This window comes from Lontra canadensis, unplaced genomic scaffold, assembly GCF_010015895.1.
Source record: "Lontra canadensis isolate GAN:19392208 unplaced genomic scaffold, GSC_riverotter_1.0 scaffold43, whole genome shotgun sequence".
Classification (NCBI taxonomy): Eukaryota; Metazoa; Chordata; class Mammalia; order Carnivora; family Mustelidae; genus Lontra; species Lontra canadensis.
Window position 1 is genome coordinate 745,671 of NW_022631037.1, and position 23,623 is coordinate 769,293.

Here is a 23,623-nt window from a genome sequence, read left to right on the forward strand (position 1 = left end):
TCCCTCTCCCTTTGCCTGCTGCTCCCTAAGGCTGCTTGTGCTAGCCTATCTTTCTCTGTCAAATAAATAAATAAATAAAAATCTTAAAAATATATATATATATAAATAAGTCTTTAAAAAAACAAATCTTAAATAAAACAAATGGTAAGAGATAACATTTATTGAATACTTATTGCATGTGGGCATGATCTCAGATGTTTTCCATGCACTGTTTTTTTCACAAACAACTTAGGAGGTAAGTACAACATTGTCTGTACCAAGTTAGACAGCTAGAAAGCGAAATAGATTTTTCTGTCAAAGCACATTCTGAGGAGGGGAAACCTCAAGATGTTTCTGATGAGAGAATATCCTAGGGAAAAAAATTATAAAAGGTTTAAATCTACAGCAAACTAGGCGCCCCTGGGTTAAGTGACTGACTCGGTTTCAGCTCAGGTCATGATCTCATGGGTCTTAGAATCAAGCCCTGCGTTGGGCTCCACATTCTGTAGGGAGTCTGGTTGAAAGACTCTCTCCCTCTGCCCTTCCTCCTGCTCTCTCTTTCTCTCTCTCTCTCAAATAAACAAATAAATCTTTTAAAAAACAAACTGTAAGTTATTAAGTGTTCTTACCAATATTCACTTAAATGTGCAAGTTTTTCCCTCTTTACATAGGTGATTTAAAAATTCATCTTTAACAGTTCTGAAGTCCCTTCTAAGTTCACTCAAGTCCCACAGACCAGATGGAGGAAGAAAATGAGAAAAAAAAAAAAATTAATGTTATGCCTTATAGCTCAGCATAGGGAATTAATTCAGTGAGTGTTCTAAATAATCTGGTCCTACCCTACGTCAGAAACCAAGTGATTTTATTAGCATCTAAAAACAAATAGGGGCACCTGGATGGCTCAGTTGGTTAAGCATCTAATTCTTGATTTCGGCTCAGTCATGATCTCAGGGTTGTGAGATTGAGCCTTGTGTTGGGCTCCATGCTGAGTCTGGAGCCTGCTTAAGATTCTCTCTCTCTCTCTCTCCCTCTGCCCCTCCCCCACTCAAAAAAAATTTTTTTAAAATGTAATGTAAACCAGTAAACCATTTTAAACCATTTTAAAATGTAAAATGTAATGTAAACCAGTAAATTTTACTGGTTTCTATCTTAAAGGTGGTCTCTGATTTTGTCTCTAATTCTGAAGGGCATGCTATTGGGAGCTTAGAATTTTCTCCAACATAAACACAATAAACAGTGCTGCTGAATAAAACTAACTGAGTAATTACTTCAAGCAGAAAAAAAAGATTTTTCCAAATGACTTAAGTAACTTTTGTGTGGCTTATTCAAAAATTTTTAAAAAATGGAACTTTCATCAAAGAAAAACAATAAATTCAAGAGTAGTTCTCTTCAGAAGAAAAAGCTAAGCTAATTGTATAAGTAAAACTATCTGAAGAGAAATAGTATGAATATTCTTTTCACATCAATGACTCTGAAACCAGTTATCTGCAGAAAACATAACAGATTGAATTTCCATGGCTAATTAAGAACAGATACAGGTTTGATACCTTTGGGATTCTGGCAGCAATGATTCTAATTTTGTGTCCCCTACCAATTTACATTTGCACACAGTGAATGTGACAGTGATAGCCAGATTAGACTGATTATTTTGTCAAATACAGAGTTGCAAAACAACAGAGGCAGAGTAAAGTCAGAGTCACAGAATTTAACCTCTTGAGACATTAATTATCTCACAGTTTTAAACACTGTGGCTCTAATAAATGAACAACAGACTAATATTTAGTAGATGTTAACTGATTTTTCTAGCTATGGGAAGAAACAATAGCAAATTAATTAGATTCTTATTTTGCTTTTCAAATTAATTCTTACAGTCTACATTTGAAGACTCTGAACCCAATAAAAGTAAGATATGACTCTTGAATCTACAAATCAGTGCATAGGAACAGTTAACCCTGAAATAGATCCAAGAGTGGATAAAAACCTACCTACTATCTAATAACGGGAGTATCACTAACCAATAGACACAAAATGGATTATTTCACGAAAGACATTGGGAAACACAGTTATTTGAAAGAAATTCAAATTCACTTTGTGCCAAAATAATTCTGGAGAAATTTGAACGGCAATACACATTTTAACCATTAAAAATACTAGAAGAAAATATGAAATTTTAGTCGTATTTAACTGATCTCAAAAGTTAAAAGGACATTTTAAACATAATATCCCTGGAAATATAAGAAAGGAAATCTCAAGAGGTTTTTTAGTATATTCTATCCCATGGTTTGTTCCAGTACTTTAAAAAAAATTCCCTTGTTATTATAAGCACTGCTTCTGTAAAGTCCTTACATATGTACCTTTTGCAAAGATGGTAAATTCCTAACATTTTTAAAAAAGATTTTATTTATTTATCAACAGAGAGAGCGCTCGAGAGTACAAGCAGGGGGAGTAGCAGACTCCCTGTGGAACAAGGAACCTGATGAGGGGCTCAATCCCAGAACCCTGGGATCTTGACCTGAGCCAAAGACAGACACTTAACCAACTGAGCCACCCAGGTGTCCCTTCCATTAATGGTTAATGAGAGTGCTTGTCTCCACTTCTTTCCCAGCCCTACATATTATCAAATTTAGAAGGTTTTTGCCAATCTGATAAGTATCTTATCGTTGCTTCTCGCACTTTTACATTTTTTTTTCTTAATTTAGCTCTTTAATCCACTTGCCATTTTATTTTAAGGCTTGTCCAAGTTAAGGACTTCACCATTTTTCCCCTTTAAGATATTGAGGGTTCCACCAGAGAGACAGCCAGGTGTCCTAACATCAGTGAATTATCAGTCAGTCCTTTCCTCAATTGTTTGAAATGTCACACCCATCATATACTCGTGTGCACGTATATATTGATCCTTTTTTGTACTTTTGGTTCCATTTTGTAGGTCCTTTTGGACATTTATCTGCCAGTGCCAACTTATGAAATATTCTGGTAACTGCAGGGCACCTAGCTATCTTAATATTCCTCTTTCTCAATAATATATTTTTTTAAGTGTGGTAAGTTAGTTCTTTTAGTTTTTTCTTTTTTTAAAAGATTTTATTTATTTATGTGACAGAGAGAGAGAGAGAGAGGGCACAAGCAGGGGGAGCTGCAGACAGGAGAGCAGGCTGAGCAGGGAACCTGATACGGGGCCTGATCCCAGGACCCTGGGATCAGGACCTGAGCCGAAGGCAGACGCTTAACCAACTGAACCACCCAGTTGCCTCCATCCTAACTCTTCTTATCCATTTTCTCTTCTGGATAAATTTTAGAACCAACTTGTCCAGTTAAATCAAGTTGTGGTGAGGGGGTGCTCATTGTCTCAGCTGGTAAAGCATGTGACTCTTTATCTCAGGATCCTGAGTTCAAGCCCCACATTGGGTGTAGAGCTTACTTAAAAGAAAATCCAGTTGAAATTTTGATTAAAATGAGAGTGAATTTGTAGATTCATTTGGAACAAATTAAGTTTCTCACCCAGGAATTATGCATGTTTTCCCACTTATTCAGAGATTTATTTTTTCCTTTAGAAAATTTCATGGTTTTCTTCATATGAAGAACATTTTACATATTTTTACACATTTCTTGCTGAATGAATGAACGAATGAATCAGTGAATTCACAAAATAACTTTTTGTGGTAGATTCAGGGGGTGTAGCAATGAACAAGACAAGTTCCCTGTTCTCACAGAGCTTACGTTCTATTTGAGAAAGATGGTCAATAATCAATAAATTAAAAAGGATCAGATAGTAAGAAGTCCTCTGTAGAGATTTAAAGTAGGATTATTGCAGAGGCTACGTTTAGACAACAGGCTTGTGCCATGGAAACTTGATTACAGCAAAAGGGCCGCAGCAACCACCTGGCTGAACACAGGCAGACCCATCAGTTCACCCAGCTCAAAATGTCCATAAGCCCTAGCTGACCAATGGGCTATTTACATCCAGGCACAGTTACCAAAAAAGGGAAAATTCCATATGTCCCCATACCTCTTTGCTTCCCACTTTAAATATAGTCCCCACCTATTGCCTCGTGGCAGACAGTCATCGCTCCTTTGCTGTCCTGCTCACTATTCCCTTGCAGTGTATTCAATAAACTTCTTTCTTCTTTGTTCTGCCTGAGGTAAATTCTTTCATTGACTGCACCACTGGCTTTCACCCAATCGTCACCCCACATTTGTTTCCTACATCCAATCAGGTGGAGATATTATGTGATAGAGATATTGGGTGGCTATTTTAGACTGGCTGACTAGGAAAGTCTCTCAATATTTAGACCAAGGTCTGAATAGCAAGAGTCCATCTTCATTAAGCTGCTCAGCATTCTAAGGAGAGGGAACAGCTAATGCAAAAAGTCCTAAGGCCATTAAATAGCTTAGTTGTTTCAAAGAACAGGAAACAGGCCATTGAGGCTGGAGTGTAGTGGGGAGGGGGGAAACTGTTAAATAATGTTAGACAAACATTTAGGGACCAAATAGATCATGTAGGGTTTTTTTGTTTGTTTGTTTGTTTTTAAAGATTTTATTTCTTTGTCAGAGGGAGAGAGCACAAGCAGGGGGAGCGGCAGGTAGAGGGAGAAGAAGCAGGCACCCCACTGAGCAGGCGGCCTGAAACATGGTTGGATCCCAGGAGCCTGGGATCATGACCTGAGCCAAAGGCAGACACTTAATCAACTGAGCCACCCAGGCGTCCCTCATGTAGGTTTTCATAAGGAGTTTGCATATTATTTTATTTTATTATTTTTATTAAAGAATAATTAACATACAATATTGTATTAGTTTCAGGTGATATTTATATACATCATGAAATGGTCACCACAAAAATATAGCTACATCTGTGACCATACAAAGTTGTTACAATATTATAGACTATATTCCCTATGCTGTACATTGCATCCCTATGTCTTATACATTTTATTTTTTATTTCATTTATTTTTTTAAAGAAATTTTATTTATTTATTGGACAGAGGGAGAGAGATCACAAGTAGGCAGAGCAGCAGGCAGAGAGAGAGGGGGAAGCAGACTCCCCACCAAGCAGGGAGCCTGATGTGGGGTTTGATCCCAGGACCCTGAGATCACGACCTGAGCCGAAGGCAGGGGCTTAACCCACTGAGCCACCCAGGCGCCCCTGTCTTATATATTTTAGAACTGGAATATTGTACCTCTTAATTCCCTTCACTTATTTTATCTATCTCCCCACCCCCATCCATATTGTTTTAAATGTGATGGGAAGTCATAGAGTGTAGTGAGTAGCAAAATGACTTGATCTGATTTATGATTTTGAAAGCTCATGACAGTAGCCAGTGGAAAAAGCACTGCAGGGGAACAGAGTGAAAGAAAAGAGACTTGTGGGGAGATTAATGTAGTGGTTCAAGTAGGGGGTAATAGTGGCTTGGACTGGGCTGACAGTGGTGGGGGCAGTGAGAAGTGGTAGGCAGGTTCAGTATTCATACTGGAGATTTAGTCAAAAGGATTTGCTGATAGAGTAGAAGGATTGGAAACTGGTGGGAGGATGGAATGGGGAGGAGAATGGAGGAAAGAGAAGAACAAAGAAATTCTTAGGTTTTATTTTTTTTTTAATATTTTATTTATTTATTTGAGCGAGGGGAGGAGCAGAGGGAGAAGAAGCAGACTCCCTGCTGAGCACAGAGCCTGCCATAGGCCTCAATCCAGGATGCTGAGATCATGATCTGAGCCAAAGTCAGATGCTTAACCGACTTACCAGGCACCCGAACCCCTAGGGTTTTTTTTTTTGTTTGTTTGTTTTTTAAGATTTCATTTATTTGACAGAGAGAGATCACAAGTAGGCAGAGAGGCAGGCGGGGGCGGGGGAGCAGGCTCCCCACTGAGCAGAGAACCTGACTCCGGCCTGGATCCCAGGACCCTGAGATCATGACCTGAGTGGAAGGCAGAGGCATAACTACTGAACCACCCTGGCACCCCTCAACTCCTAGTCTTTTTTGGGGGTTGAATGGCATAGTGGATGGTGATGCTTACTGATGTGTGTAAGACCGTGGAAGGTGAGCCATGGTCCTGGATGGTATTACTAAGGGAGAGCATATAGGAAAAGCAAAGAGCTAAGGACCAAACCCTGGTCTCTCCCAACAATTTAAGGTCTGGCTAGGGAGAAATCAGCAACTGAAAATGAGAAGGGGTGGTTTGTCAATGGGGTAGGAAGAAAACCAGGATCGTGTGGTTTCTTTTAAGCCAAGAGAAGAAGTTTTTAAAAAGAAGTGATGATTCTCCTTGTTACGAAGTTTCAAGAAGGAAACTGGTTCTATTTGCTTTTTCATTTGGAGCAGAGTCAGAACAGAAAAGTCATCACTAGCTTTGGGAATAAAGTCTGATTATGTTACAAAAACAGTGCCAAAAGAATGATGGGGATGGTTGCTTGTTTGGAATAGGTTTAGGAGAAATTATAAGGTAGGAATTAGAAGTAGAATTTAGATAGAGACAACTCTTAGAAAAAATCTTCCCGTGAAGAGAAACAGAGAAATGGGATAGTGTAAGGGGTCGGAAGTTTTTGTTGTTGTTAATTAAAACAGAAATCAGAACATGTCTGTGTGCAGATGGAAATGACCATGTAAAAAAGGAAAAATTGATGAGGTAGGAGCAAGAAAAGATAAATGATGAAGTAAAGTTCTGGAAGAGAGAAAAGAAAGGATCTGGAATACAAATGGAGGGTTTAATAGTAGCAAGCCCACTTCATGAAGAGGAAAATGAGGAACTGAGAGGCCACAGTATTGGATGGAAAATGTGGATAATATTTTGAAAAAGTGGCTGAGATGTGCCAAAAGTAGTGGAAGAAAGGAAGACAGTGAACCAGGAACAAATGAAGGAGTTCCTAGGGATCAGTAGGTGATGACATCTTGGTGTAGAATCGGCTGGCAGTACCTTTAAAAGAGCCTGGGTTTTTGAAGAAGAAAGAAAAATGATTTGGAGGCAACATGAAGAGCAGTTTTGAAGATAAGAGTGAAGTAAAATAATCTCCACTTGGAAAGTTGCAAGAGAGGTAGTTTTGCCAGGTGATAAACCAGTTTTCAGTTGGAACAGGAAGTTGATGGGAACATTTAGAGAAGAGGTGAAGAATAAAGGGGAAATGGCTGTTAACAGATGTTGAAATCTTAAGTGTGGAGTGAAATGGTTAGAATGGTTAGTGAAAAGTAGACACTGAATGAGATTGATGAAAATGGAGGGTAGCATGGAGATGCTAATCAGGCTAATCGTATATGACCTGGAGGCTACTGGTTGTGATTGAATGAAAAGGATTATAAAGCGTGGTGGAATTATCTTTTTTGTAATCTCTAGGGAGGGAGGAAAGGTGGGCAAACTGTTAAAGATGAGTAATATGGAGCTACACAAACTGTTCTTTCTTGCAGGTCTCATGGTTTGGAGGCCACTGGATTAGAACTGCGAATTTTTCATTTAGAATTTTTGCATTTACAGTTATATAGTCTATAGATTTCCTCCTACTCTTTTTTTTTTTTAAAGATTTTATTTATTTTTTTATTTTTATTTATCAGAGAAAGAGAGAGAGTGGGAGAGTACAAGCAGGCAGAGTGGCAGGCAGAGGCAGAGAGAGAAGCAGGCTCCCTGCCCAGCAAGGAGCCAGATGGGGGACTCGATTCCAGGACCCCCGCATCATGACCTGAGCTGAAGGTGACTGAGCCACCCGGGTGTCCAGATTTCCTCCTACTCTTTTTTTTTTTTTTTTTTAAGATTTTATTTATTTCTTTGACAGAGATCACAAGTAGGCAGAGAGGCAGGCAGAGAGGGGGGCGGGGAAGCAGGGTCCCCGCTGAGCAGAGAGCCTGATGCGCCGCTGGATTGCAGGACCCGGGGATCATGACCTGAGCTGAAGGCAGAGGCTTTAACCCACCGAGCCATCCAGGCGCCCCATCCTCCTACTCTTAATAATTGTTAGGTTTTGGTAACTGGATTGTGATCTTTCAAAACAAGCTGGGACTTTATCCAAGTATTTTCACCTTGAAACTATGTGGTCTAATGTATTTTGATACAGGGGCTTATCTCTTGACTACATTTATTTTCTACGTAACTGTAATTTTATGTAATTCGTATTCTCTACATTTTGAGCTGATTTGGTTAGTCTTATTTTTATTGGTTCAAAGAGTTTTCCTATTTGTACTTCTCGTGACTTTTTGTGTGTGTGTGCCAATTGTTGGATGAACATTTTCCTCACTCCCATTTCTGTATTAGTGTCACTCCATTTGAGACTCTCAAAAAACTGTACAGGAAAGGACACACCGGAGTATTGATGAAGTGGCTAAAATCGGGAAAAAAAAACTTTTTCTTTTTTAAAGTGAACTTTAAATTGATTCTCTGCGATAAAATTTGCTGCCGAGAACATACTAACCTCCCGACTCTTGAGGCTTCATTTGTGGAAATCGCTGCAAAGGTTTCAGATCTTACAATACGGCGTACTGGGTGAAGAGGTGGGAACGTAACCAAATTGTTACAGCACAGGTGCGCTTGGCAGTTTCCACAAGCTATTTTCAAGTGGTAACTTCAAGTGATACACCAAAGGCATAAAATACTTAACCCAGGGCTCTTTGGAAAAAGTACTAGGCTTAATAAAAGCTGAAAAGATGTTTAAAATTAGCTAAAATATAACCCTTCTAAGTCTCTGACATACCTAGTTAGGTGAGACAGGACTGTTCAGCGGATGGTGGAAATTTTCCCAAGCTTCCTTAACAACACAAACTGGACAGCCTGCTTCAACTCCCGGTCGGATACATCCCACCCAAATCCAGTAAGAGTGCCACACTTTTGTGCAGCGTGCCCACAAACGACCTTCCAAAGTGAGGTTTCCCGCCATTTCACTTCAAGGAATGGAAGGTTTACCCCCCGCCGCCCAGCTTCTCTACACTCCTGGGAGGCCCGAGCCTACGGGGCTATCCCCGCAAGGCAAGCTGTGAAACGCCAAGGGCTGTAGACTGCATTACGATCCCGGCGACTGAGCCCAAAAGGTGACAGCCCAGGCTCCTCGGTAAGTACTCAGCGTACGACGAAAACCCGGAGAGCGAAAACACCCAAAGCAAAAGAGAAAGCCAAGCCCGCCACAGGCGGGCCCAGGGCCCGCGCAGGAGCACGGTGCGCGGCCGTTGCTGGGAGGAGCGAGGGTTGGGGGGTGGAGGGCGGGCTTGGTCCAACTCGACTCCTGATTGGCCCGGTCCAGAGAGCCGAGTGACGACAACCGGGGAGAACGTCTGATTTGTGTAGTGGACGCGGGCAGGCGGGGAAGCGCATTGCGCAGGCGCAGATGCTCGGCTCCTCTCGTCTTAGAGCTCCGGCCCAGCTCTCGCGGACAAGTCCCGACATCGCGCGCCCCCCCCACCGGGACCGCCCCCTCCCCCCTCTCGGCGTCGTCGAAGATAAACAATAGTTGGCGGGCGGGCGCGGAGTGTGTCTCCCGCCGCCGGATTCGGCGGGCTGCGTGGGACCGGCGGGATCCCAGCCAGCCGGCCATGGCGGGGCTGTACTCGCTGGGAGTGAGCGTCTTCTCCGACCAGGGCGGGAGGAAGTACATGGAGGACGTTACTCAAATCGTGGTGGAGCCCGAGCCGACGGCTGAAGAAAAACCCTGGTCGCGGCGGTCACTCTCTCAGCCGTCGCCTCCGCAGCCGTCACCGCCAGCTCTTGCTGGCAGCGAAGTCTTGGGGAAAGGCCCAGTGGTGGCAACCCGAGAGGCTCGCGACCCTCCCCCGGACGCCGCGGCCTCTCCAGCTCCCGGTCGCTGCTGTCGCCGCCGTTCCTCAGTGGCATTTTTCGCCGTGTGCGACGGGCACGGCGGGCGGGAGGCGGCACAGTTTGCCCGGGAGCATTTGTGGGGTTTCATCAAGAAGCAGAAGGGATTTACGTCGTCCGAGCCGGCGAAGGTTTGCGCTGCCATCCGCAAAGGCTTCCTCGCTTGTCACCTCGCCATGTGGAAGAAACTGGGTAAGTTCGCTGCTTGTTTGCCGCCCGCCTCTTTTTCGGGCAGTTGAGGGCTCCTCTCAGAGCGCCAGCACCGCGTGGTCCCCGGCTCCGAGAGCGCTACAAAGTGCACATTGGTGAGAGTGAAGTCTCTCCTCGGTCGGGTCGCGCTTTCCAGGGGGGTGGAGGGCCGGCCAAAGTGGCCCCGGGAGAGATCGGATCGCTCTATTCCGCCGCCGCCCAGCGCCTTATTTCCACCCTCTCAGAAGCCAGGAAAGCGGTCCTCTCCCGGCATCACTTTTTTGGTGGCAGGCTGCGAATAGTGTTTGAAACCTGGCGCCAGATTTTGGCCAAAAGATGAATTCAGAACACTTGGTACCTGAGCCCCACGCAAAGGAAGCCGGAGACGGCAGAAATGAGACTGCTGCCTTAGAATCTGTCATAATTTTTGCTCTTGAAGGACTTGTCCCTGTCGGGTTGCCTCCTACCGGTGGTGTCAGTTCACCAAATTGACCCTAGGTGGCTGGCAGTTGAAGTATACTGTAGACTAATTAAGAAGGCCAAATGTAATCATCCAGCGACTTAAATAAAGTCTTGGGAGGAATTCGGTTGTGTTGATCATAAAATGGGTTTAGTATCTTTATGGTTGTACTGCTTATGAAAAACAAAAGCGAAGAATGCGTTGTTAGGTCTTAAACTGGCCCCACGTTAGGGGTGTGTGTTAAATTCTACTAGGGCTTTTTAAATGTATACTTTTTTTTTAAGTTGCCTTCGCGAATTGCTGTCAGATAGTTCTCACCAGTTACCAGTTAAAAGTTGTAACTGCCCGTCAAAGTTATAAGAGATAGGAAATTACTGATCAGCTAAAAGGAAATAGCTTACTTTCTAAAAATTCGGGGGAATTGTAGTTTCATCTAAACTTTAAATTAGTTTTCTAAAGTATCCAGTGTTTCTGTACCCGACATGTGTTATCATACAGACTTAGAGCTGGTTTTGCATTGCGTTGTATGAATGGCGTGAGTCTTTTTTAGAGAAAAGATCGTAACTTCTGTCATTAAAAAAAATCCTCTTGTTTAATGGTAGCATAATGTTGCTTTATTTATAGCAGAGGGATAGAGAGAGAAGAGTGTAAAGATTGGTCAAACAGAGAACATTTTTTACAAAGGTATTGTCATAGAGTTGTAGACTAGCTTCTTCTGAAGTCTGTTTTCTGTTTGTCTGGCTTTCTGCCAAAAATTGTTTGATTGACTCATAGAACAACCAGTCCTCCTGTCAGAGGCGTTTCCCATCCAATCCCAGAGGCCCCTATTATTTGTTTTGTTTTTGTGTAGGCAGAGCAGAACTGCAGTGTATTCCAGAAATATGTCATTTCATGGCTTGCAGGCCAACCAGGAGTGGACACCGAGATAACTAGATAGAGGAAGATTAGACACAAAGAACTATGAAGAGTACTATGTTTATTTTGCAGTACACTTGGAGCAGCATGAATTTGCCATATATTTGAGCTAAAAGAATAAAGCATAAACCCTGTTACTTGGGCTTCTTTTTTTTTTTTTTTTTAATAAGGCATGGACCATGCCGTCAAATGCGAATGTGTATTTTTTTTGACATACACGTGCTTTTTGAGTCAAACTTTGACTCCTATGAGGCGTGGTTTAGAGCTTTGTATACCAAATACTCAAGTTTGCTTTGTTCCACAGCCAAGCCTTGTACTCCATCCTTGAAACTTGAATTACAAAAAAGAAAATGCTTGAGTATATGAAAGTCTTGACACAGGAGATGCAGGTTTTTAAGAAAAATTGTACTTCAGTCCCAAATTCATGGGTGGCTCCTCAATTTCTATAAAATAAACAAACTGCAGGTTGTAATCTGCAGGCCAAGCCCTTTCCACTCCATCTTTAGACTCCCTATTCAATTTTATCTGTTACTCACATTTCCAACACAGTAGTCTACTCACCTTTTCCCCATGGCACACTGAAACGTTTTCTTAATTCTCCCCCAAAAAAGAAAACTGAAAAATAAAATCCTCAAATCTCTAAGTCAGTTTGTTTTCTTCTGTGAAGACTTGTTTCTTTTGGAATTAAGCATTCTTTGTTTCTACTTTTGTAGTGCTCATTAGGTTATAGCAGTGCTTCCCAAACTTTTTGTTCTTAGAACGCTTTTTATTCTTAAATGATTGAGGATCCCAAAGACCTTTTGTTTATGTGGGGTACATTTGTCATATTTACTCTGTGAGAAATTAAAACAGAAAATTTATATTTATTCTATTAAAAACAAACTAAATATGTTAATATATTTAAGTGAATATACTATTCATAATTCATTATCTCTTTAGTAAATATTCATTATTAATATATAATTTAAATGAAAAGTCACTTTTTAAAAATTAATACTGAAATAAATATTCTCATAACTGCTTCTGCATTCTCTCTGTTGTGCTGTGTTGTCTGGTTGAAGTACATAAACAAGGCAGCCTCACGTGTATAGTAGGAAAAGGGAGGAATAGTTTAGTAGTGTTTTCAGATAATTCTGGATATTCTACACCAAAGTGATTGTTTCTTAAGGTTAATAAAAATGGAATCTGAAACCTAATCAAAGGACTTTTTGTAGTTTTACATTGAAATCCCATTGGTCTGTCTTGCACTTTTTAAAAAGATTTATTTATTTATTTATCTGAGAGTGAGAGAGAGAGAGAGCACAAGCTGGGGCAGGGGGCAAAGCGAGAAGCAGACTCCCCGCTTGAGCCCCATGAAGGGCTAGATCCCAGCACCCTGGAATCATGACCTGAGCTGACCGCAGGTGCTTTACCGACTGAACCACCCAGGTGCCCTTGTCTTGTACTTTGAATAAATCTTTTACCTGTGTGTTATTTATGACATGGTACATTAGTTGCTTGGAAAATAGTATTTCACTGAATTATGCAGATCTAAATACTGATGTATTTATGTAATTTATGTAATATGAAAATATCACATCTGTAAATATTTCTGATCTCATCAGAAAAGTTTTAAGATTTGGAAGCTATCAAGTTCACTGTAGTGGATACACATTTTCCAAATGTAAGTTTTTTAAGCAGCAATTAGAAATTTATCACTGGTAACAAATACTCTCAGTTGTTTTTTCTTTCTTTCTTTCTTTTTTTTTAAGAGTTTATTTATTTATTTGACAGACACAGCAAGATAAAGAATACAAGCAGGAACAGTGGGAGAGGGAGAAGCAGGCTCCCCGCTGAGCAGGGAGCCTGATGTGGGTCTCAATCCCAGGACCCTGGGATCATGACCTGAGCCCAAGGCAGACACTTAACAACTGAGCCACCCAGGCACCCCTGTCAGTTGTTTTTCTTGAAAGGGAGATGCTCACTTTGTTTAGTTTGAAAAAAATGTATGTCAGATGTATGTATATATGTCTTACTAACATGGTTTATCAGTCTTCCAAGTAAAAAATGATGACCCATGAAAAATGGGGTTATTTCATTCCATAATTCACAGAGTCAGAAGTATTCATGGGTGGAGCTTTAATAAAATTTTTATTGTGTTTTATTGTTTTAAATTTTATTGTGATATCAAGGACATTCTTAAATAAAACTGGTTTGCCTTTTTTTTAAAACTGCAAGTGGGTGGCTATGGAGAATACAGTGACTGCTAGCTCATTTTGGTGTCACTGCCTCGATTCCTAATAAAACCAGCAGTTTTACCACTGTTTTTGAACCATCAGTGCAAATGTCAACACAGTGAAAAGGGCAAATAAACTCTTAGAATTATTATGAAAATAATTTTGGCTTTGTGAAATTCCTGTAAAGATCACACAGACCACTGTGAGATAACCAATATATTTTATCTGCCTCTCAGATAAACCTTAAGGTCTTTGGTAGGGGGGTGTCTTATATACTTTATCATTAATCTGTAAGAGCTGATTCCTTGCTCAAAGTAGCTGTTTAGTTGAATTTCTGTGGGTGAAATGATTAAATTGGCTTTGTTACTTTTATTTTTTTAATTTAAAAAATTTCCCCCCCCCCTTTTTTTTTAAAGATTTTTTATTTATTTATTTGACAGACAGAGAACACAAGTAGGCAGAGAAGCAGGCAGAGAGAGAGAGAGAAGCAGGCTCTGCACTGAGCAGAGAGCCCGATGCGGGGCTCGATCCCAGGACTCTGGGATCATGACCTGAGCTGAAGGCAGAGGCTTTAACCACTGAGCCACCCAGGCGCCCCAAATTTTCCCCTTTTAAAAGTTGTAAAATACACATAAGATTTACCATTTTAGCCAGTTTTATGTGTACAACTCAGTGGTATTAAGTACACTCACGGTATTGTGCACCCATCACCACCGTCCATTTTCAGAATTTGTTCATCATCCCACAGAAACTCTAATCATTAAATGGTAGATCCCCATTACCCTCTTTTCCACCCTCTGGTAACCTCTGTTTTACTTTGTGTCACTATGAATTGCCTATTCTAGGTACCTCATGTAAGTGGAATCATATAGTATTTGTCCTTTTGTCTTATTTTACTTTGCATACTGTCGTTAAGGTTCATCCAAATTATAGTATGTATCAGAATTTTTTCCTTTTTAATGGTGAATAATATTCTATCCTATGTGTATACGACATTTTGTTTATCCATTCATCTGTTGATGGACATTTGGGTTGTTTCCTTTTGGCTGGTGTGAATAATGCTATTGTGAATAAAGGTATGTAAGTGTTTGGTTCTGTTTTCAGTTCTTTTGGGTAGAAACCCTGGAAGTGGAATTAAAGTCCTTTTTTTTTGTTCATTTATTTTCTTATTTTTATTATTTCTTGATCTCAAGTTACAGTATGTGCTTAATTTATGTATATTCACATGTATGGATTTACTGTTCTTATGTTTGACTTCTAAGAAATAATGTTTTAAAGTTTGTGCTTTTTGTAGGTTTGTTCATTTGAAATAATGTTCGTTTTGCCTCTTTTGATAGTTCAAAGAAAGTAGTGAAACAAATTGCAGTTTTAGTTCCTATGTGTCTGGAACTATGGTTTACTTAGGTTATCAAGAGAGCCCCTGGAAAGATAATAGTACATTGTTGAAATAAATGTGATCTCTGATGTGATTGTGGGAAATTTACCACTGTACTTGTAGAGAAAGATGAAATATGGAAATATTTTTGAAGGACTGTTACTTCCTTCCCCTTCCTTCCCCTTTTTGATTTTCAGTATTATTAGACAGTATAAATATTTCAGAAATTGCTAGAGAGAGGGTGTGTGTGTGTGTGTGTGTGTGTGTGTGTGTGGCATGCATGCATTACTTTTGCTGGTATGAAATGATTCCAAAATAATAAAATGTAGGTGATGAATATGTCTAAAAAGATTTTTTTAATTTCTTTTTCTTTTTTTAATATTGTTTTAAATTTTAGGGACGCCTGGGTGGTTCAGTGGGTTAAAGCCTCTGCGTTCAGCTAAGGTCATGATCCCAGGGTCCTGGGATTGAGCCCCGCATGGGGCTCTCTGCTCAGCAGGGAGCCTGCTTCCTCCTCTCTCTGACTGCCTCTCTGCCTACTTGTAATCTCTGTCAAATAAATAAAATCTTTAAAAAAAATAATGTTTTAAATTTTAGTTCCATTATAGCTAAAATAAAGTGGAAGTTTTGCTACCTTACTGTGACTGAGGTTCAGAGCATTTACTCTAAAGAGTATGACCAAGGGAGGGGTGCCTGGGTGGCTCAGTTGTTAAATGTCTGCCTTTGGCTTAGGTCAGGATCCCAGGGTCCTGGATGGAGCCCTGCATTGGGATCCCTGTGCAACAAGAAGCCTGCTTCTTCCTCTACCACTCCCCTGCTTGTGTTCCCTCTCTCTCTGTCAAATAAATAAAGAAAATCTTAAAAAAAAAAAAAAAGAATATGACCAAAGGAATTATGAAGGAGCTCATCTTAACCTAAATTGTTGGTTATAGATTTGGCAGGTAGTTTTTGTTACCTCAAATTTAGAGAGACTGAAACAAAAAGAAAATGGGAGGGATAGAGGGAAAGACAAGGGAGAGTGAGATAGAGCTAAATTTGAAGAAGGGTTCTCTTAAATCCAAGAATTTAAACCCATTTGGTATTTCTCAGTTTTTATTTTCAAGGACCTTCACCCTCTCACACATCACATGTTTGGAAGAGTTTGCCATATTTTTCAAGTACTAATTTTTTTCTATTTTTGTTAAATCATTTTTTACTTTTGATCAGTATTAGATAACCTGTTACCACTTGTTCATATATCAATAATTCATTCCTTTTTACTACTGAGTAGTATTCCATTGTATAGATACACCACAATTTGTTTATATATTCACCTGTTGATGGGCATCTGGGTTGTCTGCAGTTTTGGCTATTACAGATAAAGCTGATGTAAAGTTTTTCTTTACAGTAGAAGGCCACTAATAAATGTAGAAGGAATGATAGACTTTTAGAAAATCATATTTTTTAAAAAAGTTTTTATTTATTATTTGACAGAGAGAGACACAGCGAGAGAGGGAACACAAGCAGGGGGAGTGGGAGAGGGAGAAGCAGGCTTCCTGCTAAGTAGGGAGCCCGATGTAGGGCTCGATTCCAAGGACCCTGGGATCATGACCTGAGCCGAAGGCAGACGCTTAATGACTGAGCCACCCAGGTGCCCCAGAAAATCATATTTAGTAATAATGATTTCAGTCAAGAAACATCAGTGAATGCTAAAAGTAGTGGGTGAAAATTAGAGGAACAGAATTATATGTTAGTTTCTTATTGGGTAGCTTAGAGTAATAGAAATTTATTCTCTCATGGTTCGGGAGGCCAGAAGTCTGACATCAAGGGACATCAAGGTGTTAGCCTCTGTTTTGGAGGCTCTGAGGGAGAATCTGATACATGTTCTCTCCTAGCTTCTGGTGGCTGCCCTCAATTTTGGCACTTCTTGGCTTGTAGATATATTACCTAGTCTCCACCTTCTTTATATCACCTCCTTTATGTCTTCTTCCCTTCTCTTTTAAGGACACCTGTTTTAGGATTTAGGGCCCACTCTAATCCAGGATGATCTCTTCTTAAGATCTTTAACCTAATTACATCTGTGAAGACCCTTTTCCCAAGTAAGGTCACATTCACAGGTTCTGGGGGGGTCTAACTTTCATGTGGGAGGAGGGACCATTCAACCCACTACAAGGAGTTTTTTATTTTCTCAGATTATTTTCCCACAAATACTTATTAATTACAAGGGGGAAAAGGTTATAGTGGAGAAACCTGGTAGATACCATCTTAATCAAGTGACCAAAGGTAGCATCATTTTTAATGGATAAATTGAAACTGTATACCACTTGCAATAAAAAGATCGTATTTAACACTTCTGTGATATTCCTGCCAAAATGCATAATCTGAATACAAACATGAGGAAACATGAAACAAATCCAAACGGAGAGACAGTCTTGAAATGATTGGTCTAGTACTTTTAAAAAGCATCAAGGAAACAGAGGAATTGTTCCAGATTGAAAGACTAAAAGAGACATGATGAGTAAATATAATAAAGTGGTCCTCAGTATTATCCTTTCATTATAAAGCATAGTAATAGGATAATTGATAAAAATTTGATTAAGATCTCTAGAATAGATGTAGATTTCTGATTTTGTTGGTTGATTGTGGACATGTAGAATGCCCTTGTTTGTAGGAATTAGATAATGCAGTTGTATTTGGGAGTGTAGTCTATCTTGTTGGCCATTTAGTCTCTATCAGTTCAAGAAAAAGAAATTCTTTGGGGGCGCCTGGGTGGCTCAGTGCGTTAAGCCTCTGCCTTCAGCTCAGGTCATGATCTCAGGGTCCTGGGATCGAGCCCTGCATCGGGCTCTCTGAGCAGCAGGGAGCCTGCTTCCCTATCTCTCTCTTTCCCTCTGCCTACTTGTGATCCCTCTCTGTCAAATAAATAAATAAAATCTTTAAAGAAAAAGAAAAAAGAAATTTTTTGAATTATTCATGCAAAAAAGAAAAGGCAAACCTTAAGTAACAGGTCTCAGAAAGATGAGACATCTGAATATCTCCAGGAATTCAGGTAGCAGTTTCATCAGGGCCCTACTGCTACATGCATACCAGATAGCCAGGGTTATGTTTATTTGTTTCACTAAAGAGGATAAATCAGAAAGAGCAGCTGCATTTAGGGTCACCATTTGAATATAATCCATTGTCATTTTCCAAGAGCAATCAGACTTTCTACCCCCTGCTTTCTTGTTTTAATGGTGACAGCTAATCTTTGTGATTCTCTGAGAGATGAAGTAATGCTTTTAGTTTACTATTTTGGAGGAGAGTATCATTAGTGGGATGCTCCAAAATCTTACACTTGGCCTTTTCTACTACAATAGACTTACTCATCTATCAATTAAGAGCTATGAGGGGAAACTGTTCACTGCTGCAGTTATTTGGGGACTAAACTACCTGTGGGATAGGTTTGGGGTTCCACAGAATTTGAGGTGGACTGGATTCATTGTCTTATTTAGTACTTGACCTCCATGAGTCTTAGCTCCTGACCAGTGGATTGTGGTTTTGTTCTGCAGCTCCAGATTTATCTTAGAGCCATCCTTCAGTGATTACTCAGTGATGTATTTCTCTTTCCTCTGCATAAGCTACACGGGAAAATGGCCACATACCATTTTGAAGAAGATTAACAGTACTCCTTTAACTAAATATGGAAGATTTTTTTGGTTTTTGTTTTGTTTCTTGCTTTGTTTTGGTCCTTTGAATCAAATAAGGCCTTGTGAGTGACCATTCTGGAGTTCCATTTTTTCTTCTGCCTTGTTGTCAGATAGGTAAGGTAACCCTACCAACTTTGCTTTGGGTTGTTAACTGCTCCTGTCTGATCTGTCACCTCAGGGTTCTCCCATCCTCACACAGATCAAAGAACCAATTTTAGTTTCAGCCTCTTTTGTTCGTATTCCTTGCCTAGAGAGGAGTCAATAAAAAATGTTTAAAAGATTTTGGTGTTTACATGATTACTTCCATAAGCATTTAAGTTGAAGAAGGTCATCTGAATCTTTCTTGGGAATGGAAATATGGGATTCATATGCATGTAATAGAGTAATTATTTCCTCTCTTTCACTGTGTTTGTTTTCTGGAGCTGCTGTAACAAAGTTCCAAAAATTGGTTGTCTTTAAACAAAAGAAATTTATTGTTTCAGTTTTGGAGGCCTAAAGTTCAAAATCTAGGTGTTGGCAGGGCCATGCTCTCTCTGTACTCAACTCTGAAAGCTTTAAGGGAGACTCTTATCTTGCCTCTTCTAGCTTCTGATGTATACTGGCAATCCCTGGCATTCCCTGACTTGTAGATATGTCATTACTCTTGTACTTTGCATCTTCTCCCTATGTGTCTTTACATCATCTTCCTTCCGTGTGTTTGTCTTTGTGTTAAAGTTTTCCCTTTTTATAAGAGCATTAGTCATATTGGGTCAGGGCCCACCCAAATGACCTTATTTTAATTTAATTACCTCTGCAAAGTCCCTCTTTCCAAATAAGGTCACATTCTGAGGTACTGGGTATTAGGATTTCAAATATCTTTTTTAGAGGAACACAATTGAATCCATAATCCATCATCCCAAATCATATCAGTCAGTCATAACAAATTTGTTGTTTTTCAGAGTCATATGGCCTTTTAAAAAGGCCAGGTCTGAGTCTAGGTTTGCATTATATGACCCAGAAAAGTTTTATAACCACAGTTCTAAGCTAGTATGCTGACTACAGACTGTCTGCTTATTTGCCCACTATTTCTTTATTGATAAGGTTAGCCTTATCTTACCACTGTATAACATGGGCTGTTTGTTACCATCTGGACTGTTCCATAACTAATTGACATTTTTCTGAGGGATAGTGCCCTACAAGCTATTTGTGATACAAGTTATATATTACAATTCTTTGAAAGTAACACTAACTTGGTCTGCATTAAGGAAGGAAAAGAACAGGGGAATTATTGGAAGGACATTCAGTAGGTCACAGAATTAATTGGAAGACTAAACCAGGTCTCAGAGTGGACAGAACCAGGGTACCTCTGGGGCTCTAGGTGATAGGAACTAGTGGACACTCATTGAAAGGTTTTAGTCTGTGGGATGGATCAGCTCCACAATTTTCTGGGATTATGCCTTTCTAAGATGCAGATATCTGAAAGAGTCTCACCTAGTTTAGGTCATTTGCCCTCTAGGCTAGAACAAGCAAGTTTTTCAGTTGCATTAGAGAAAGACTGCTTGCAGTGGAGGCTGTGTACTCCAGAACAGAATTGGGTTGCTAGTACTAGGAGGAGGGATGGGGGGCTGGACAGGTGCACACTATATTTAGTACTATTAATAAGGGCTCAAGTGAAAGCCATATAGCTTTATGCTTCATTTGGATTATTCCCTCAGGGAAAAAAAATACTCAAAGCTGAATCATTTGTTTAAAGGATGTAGATCTTTTGATGGTTGTGGTACTTGTTTTCAAATTGCTTTCCTGAAAGCTTTTACATCTCCATACCACTTTGGCATTAGAATTCTGTAACAGCTCTTAGCATAGTGATTTAGGAGTATGTTACACTGCCTGGGTTTGAATCCCAGATTTTCCAGTTACTATCTATATGACCTTGGGTGAAGCTTCTTTGATCTGGAGCATCCTCATCTCTAAAATAGAGATGATGATAGTACTTCCCTCCTGAGAGTTACATAACTTGGTACGTATTATTTGGTACATGGTAATAAGTACATAAGTACTTCAAGTTTTAAATTTATCACAAAAACATACACATTCTGTACTTATTTATAGTAGTTTTATTTAGAAGTTTCATCTTTTTTTTTTTTGAAAGATTTTATTTGACAGAGCATGCACAAGTAGGCAGAGGGAGAGGGAAAAGCACACCCCCACCCCCACTGAGGAGCGAGCCTGATGCAGGACTTGATCCCAGGACCCCAACACCAGAATCACGACACGATCATGACGCTTAACCGACTGAGCTGTCCAGTCGCCCCTAGAAGTTTTGTACTTTTGTTACAAAATTTATTTTTCTTTGTTTTAATGGCTCATACATATTTCTTACTAAAAATACTTTCTGTAAGTTAGAATTCATGTACTGTCTCATATGCTTCTCAGTTTTTTGTTGTTGTTGTTTTTAAGATTATTTGACAGAGCGAGCACAAGCAGGGGGAATAGGAGAGGGGAAGCAGACTCACCACTGAACAGTGACAGGATTCCCTGGATCCCAGGATCCCAAGATCATGACCTGAGTGGAACGCAGATGTTTAACTGACTGAGCCACTCAGGCACCCAATATGCTCCCGGTTTTAAGAGATTTATTTGTAAGTCATTTTTTAAAAATTAAAAATTTAAAATGTAAAGTGGAAAACAAAAATTATAAAGATGTCTATTCCTTAATATATAAATTTATTGCAGTTTTAATCAGATATTCAACAAGGTTTGTTTTTTTAAAGATTTATTTGAGAGAGAGAACACGAGTGCGAGAGGCAGAGGAAGAGAGAATCTCAAGCAGATTGCACAGTGAGCACAGAGTCAGATGTAGGACTTGATCTCACTCACGACCCTGAGATCACAACCCGACCTGAAACCGAGTCAGGCAGTTAAATGACTGCACTGCCCAGGCACCCCAGGGTTGGTTGGTTGGCTGGTTTGTTTTTTAATTTCCAAGTTGCTTCTAAAGTTTATTTGGAAAAATTCTTGAGTATTGAGAAAGAAGAATAATTGGGGGATACTTAAACTCCCAATTATTGAAAAGAACCGTAAATAGAATAGTAGGATGAGTCTAGAAATAGATCTGAGGCAAAATGTAGCATATGATGAAAGGTGACTTTTCAAATGAAGAAAGCATGGATTTTTTTCAGTATTTTAAGATCATTGCAGAAAATCTCTTTGTACATGTTAGGGCTTTTGACCAAAAAATGTGATTTAAATATTAATATTGTATCTTTGAATATCTCCCCTCCCTTTTTTAAGCTCTTTTTCTTCTTTTCCATCTTGTAGGTGCTTTTTGCATACAGTTGGTTAGTTTTAGGTAAATTTTATTTTTTGAATGTGCCTAAAACCCTTTCTTTCTGGGAGTTCACCTCCTTAATTTATTGTGATAATAGATTTTTATCTTTTTGGGTTCTTAGCTGCAGAAAAAAAAAAATTCTGTTTTAGCTTGCTTGAAAAGAAAAGGTTTTAGCAAGATCTGTAATTAACCCACAAGATAACTGAAAGGGCTGAAGAAACATTCAGCATACTCTAGGCTAAGCTTTCTAGGAATAATAATATCTGTAACCATACTGGGAAATTAGATGGGCTTGGGAGCTGTGTGCTGTGATCTATGCCTGTATAATTGATGCCTTCTTCCTGCTTCCTTTTTTTCTAACTTTAAACAAATTGTGAAATATAGCATACATATAGAAAAGGCCATAGAACGTAAATGTACACTTCAATGAAGAGTTGTAAAATGAACACCATCTGGTTAAGAAAGAGAGCATTGCCTGTACTATAGAAGCTCCCATATGTCTTTTCTCATCTCATATTTTTAATCTTCTCTCGGGGTAACTGTCATCCTGACTTGTGGTGATAGTTCTGTAGGGGTTTACTTGTTTTCTTTTCTTTTAAAAGGTTTTATTGATTGATAGCCTGTGGGGTGGGGCAGAGGGAGAGGGAGACAGAACGTTAAGAGAGAGAATCTTAAGCAACCCAGACGTGGGACTGGATCTCAGGGCCCTGAGATCATGACCTGAGCCCATATGAACCATGCAGCTCCGAACATTCTTATATTATGTGTGTACATGTACATTAATTCATGATCTATGTCTAGGGATAGTGAGTAATCGAAGTGTACACATATCTTCATTTTTGATAATGCCTAGATGTTTTCTGCAGTGGTTAAGTCAGTTTATACTCCCAAGAGTAGTTGATAGAACATGTTCCACATTCTTAATCACAGTTTCTATTGTCAGACTTTAATTTATGCAGTCTGATAATTATATAGTGGTATCTCATTGTGGTTTTTAATTTCTATTTCCCTGCTGATTAAAGAAGCCGGACACCTTTGCGTGTTTTTTTTTCCTCTTTGGATTTCCTGTTTTGCAAAAGGCCTGTTCGAGCATTTTGTCCATTTTTCTGTTGCATAGTTTGTCTTGTTGGTTTGTTTTGTAGGAGCATTTTTATATTCTGGATACCATCTTTGTGGTGTGTTATTATAAACTACATTCTGTGACTGTCTTTTCACTCTAGTAATAGTATCTTCTGATGAACAGAAATTCTTTTTTTTTTTTCCTTAAGATTTTATTTATTTATTTGACAGCGATCACAAGCAGGTAGAGAGGCAGGCAGAGAGAAAGATGGGGAAGCAGGCTCCCTGCTGAGCATAGAGCCGGATGTGGAGCTTGATCCCAGGACGGTGAGATCATGACCCAAGCTGAAGGCAGAAGCTTAACCCACTGAGCCACCCAGGTGCCCCTGATGAACAGAAATTCTTAATTTTAATGGTAGTATAGCTTCTTAATCATTTTCTTTATATGGCTAGTCCATCCTTTGTCTTTAGGACGTCCCTTCCTATTCTGAGGTCGTGAGTATACCTTCCTGTATTTTCTAAGCTATTTTAGCTTTGCTTTTCATATTGTCATTTAATGTATCTGGAATTTTTTTGTTTGTTTTGTTTTTTTGCTTGGCATCAGAGACCCAGAATGTTTAGTTTATTATTTTGTTTTGTTTTGTGTAATCTTGTTGCAATTCCATATACCAAAGTCAATCTTT

The 23,623-nt window shown here is 39.6% G+C and overlaps 1 protein-coding gene and 1 long non-coding RNA gene across 3 annotated transcripts in view; one reads left to right on the forward strand and one right to left on the reverse strand.

Moving 5' to 3' along the window:
* Positions 1 to 586: 586 nt before the first annotated feature.
* On the reverse strand, positions 587 to 22,578 carry LOC116875998. Its single transcript, XR_004384301.1, has 3 exons — positions 22,568 to 22,578; positions 6,080 to 6,087; positions 587 to 699 (listed from the first exon to the last, which is right to left on the reverse strand). It is a non-coding gene; the product is annotated as an uncharacterized LOC116875998 (long non-coding RNA).
* Positions 9,258 to 23,623, forward strand: part of PPM1D (protein phosphatase, Mg2+/Mn2+ dependent 1D) — a 40,600-nt gene continuing 26,234 nt past the window's right edge. For both annotated transcript variants that reach the window (XM_032871857.1, XM_032871858.1), the window contains exon 1: positions 9,258 to 9,946. In XM_032871857.1, coding sequence (XP_032727748.1) covers positions 9,475 to 9,946 — 472 coding nt within the window. In that variant the 5' untranslated portion in view covers positions 9,258 to 9,474. The remainder of the gene's footprint in view (positions 9,947 to 23,623) is intronic.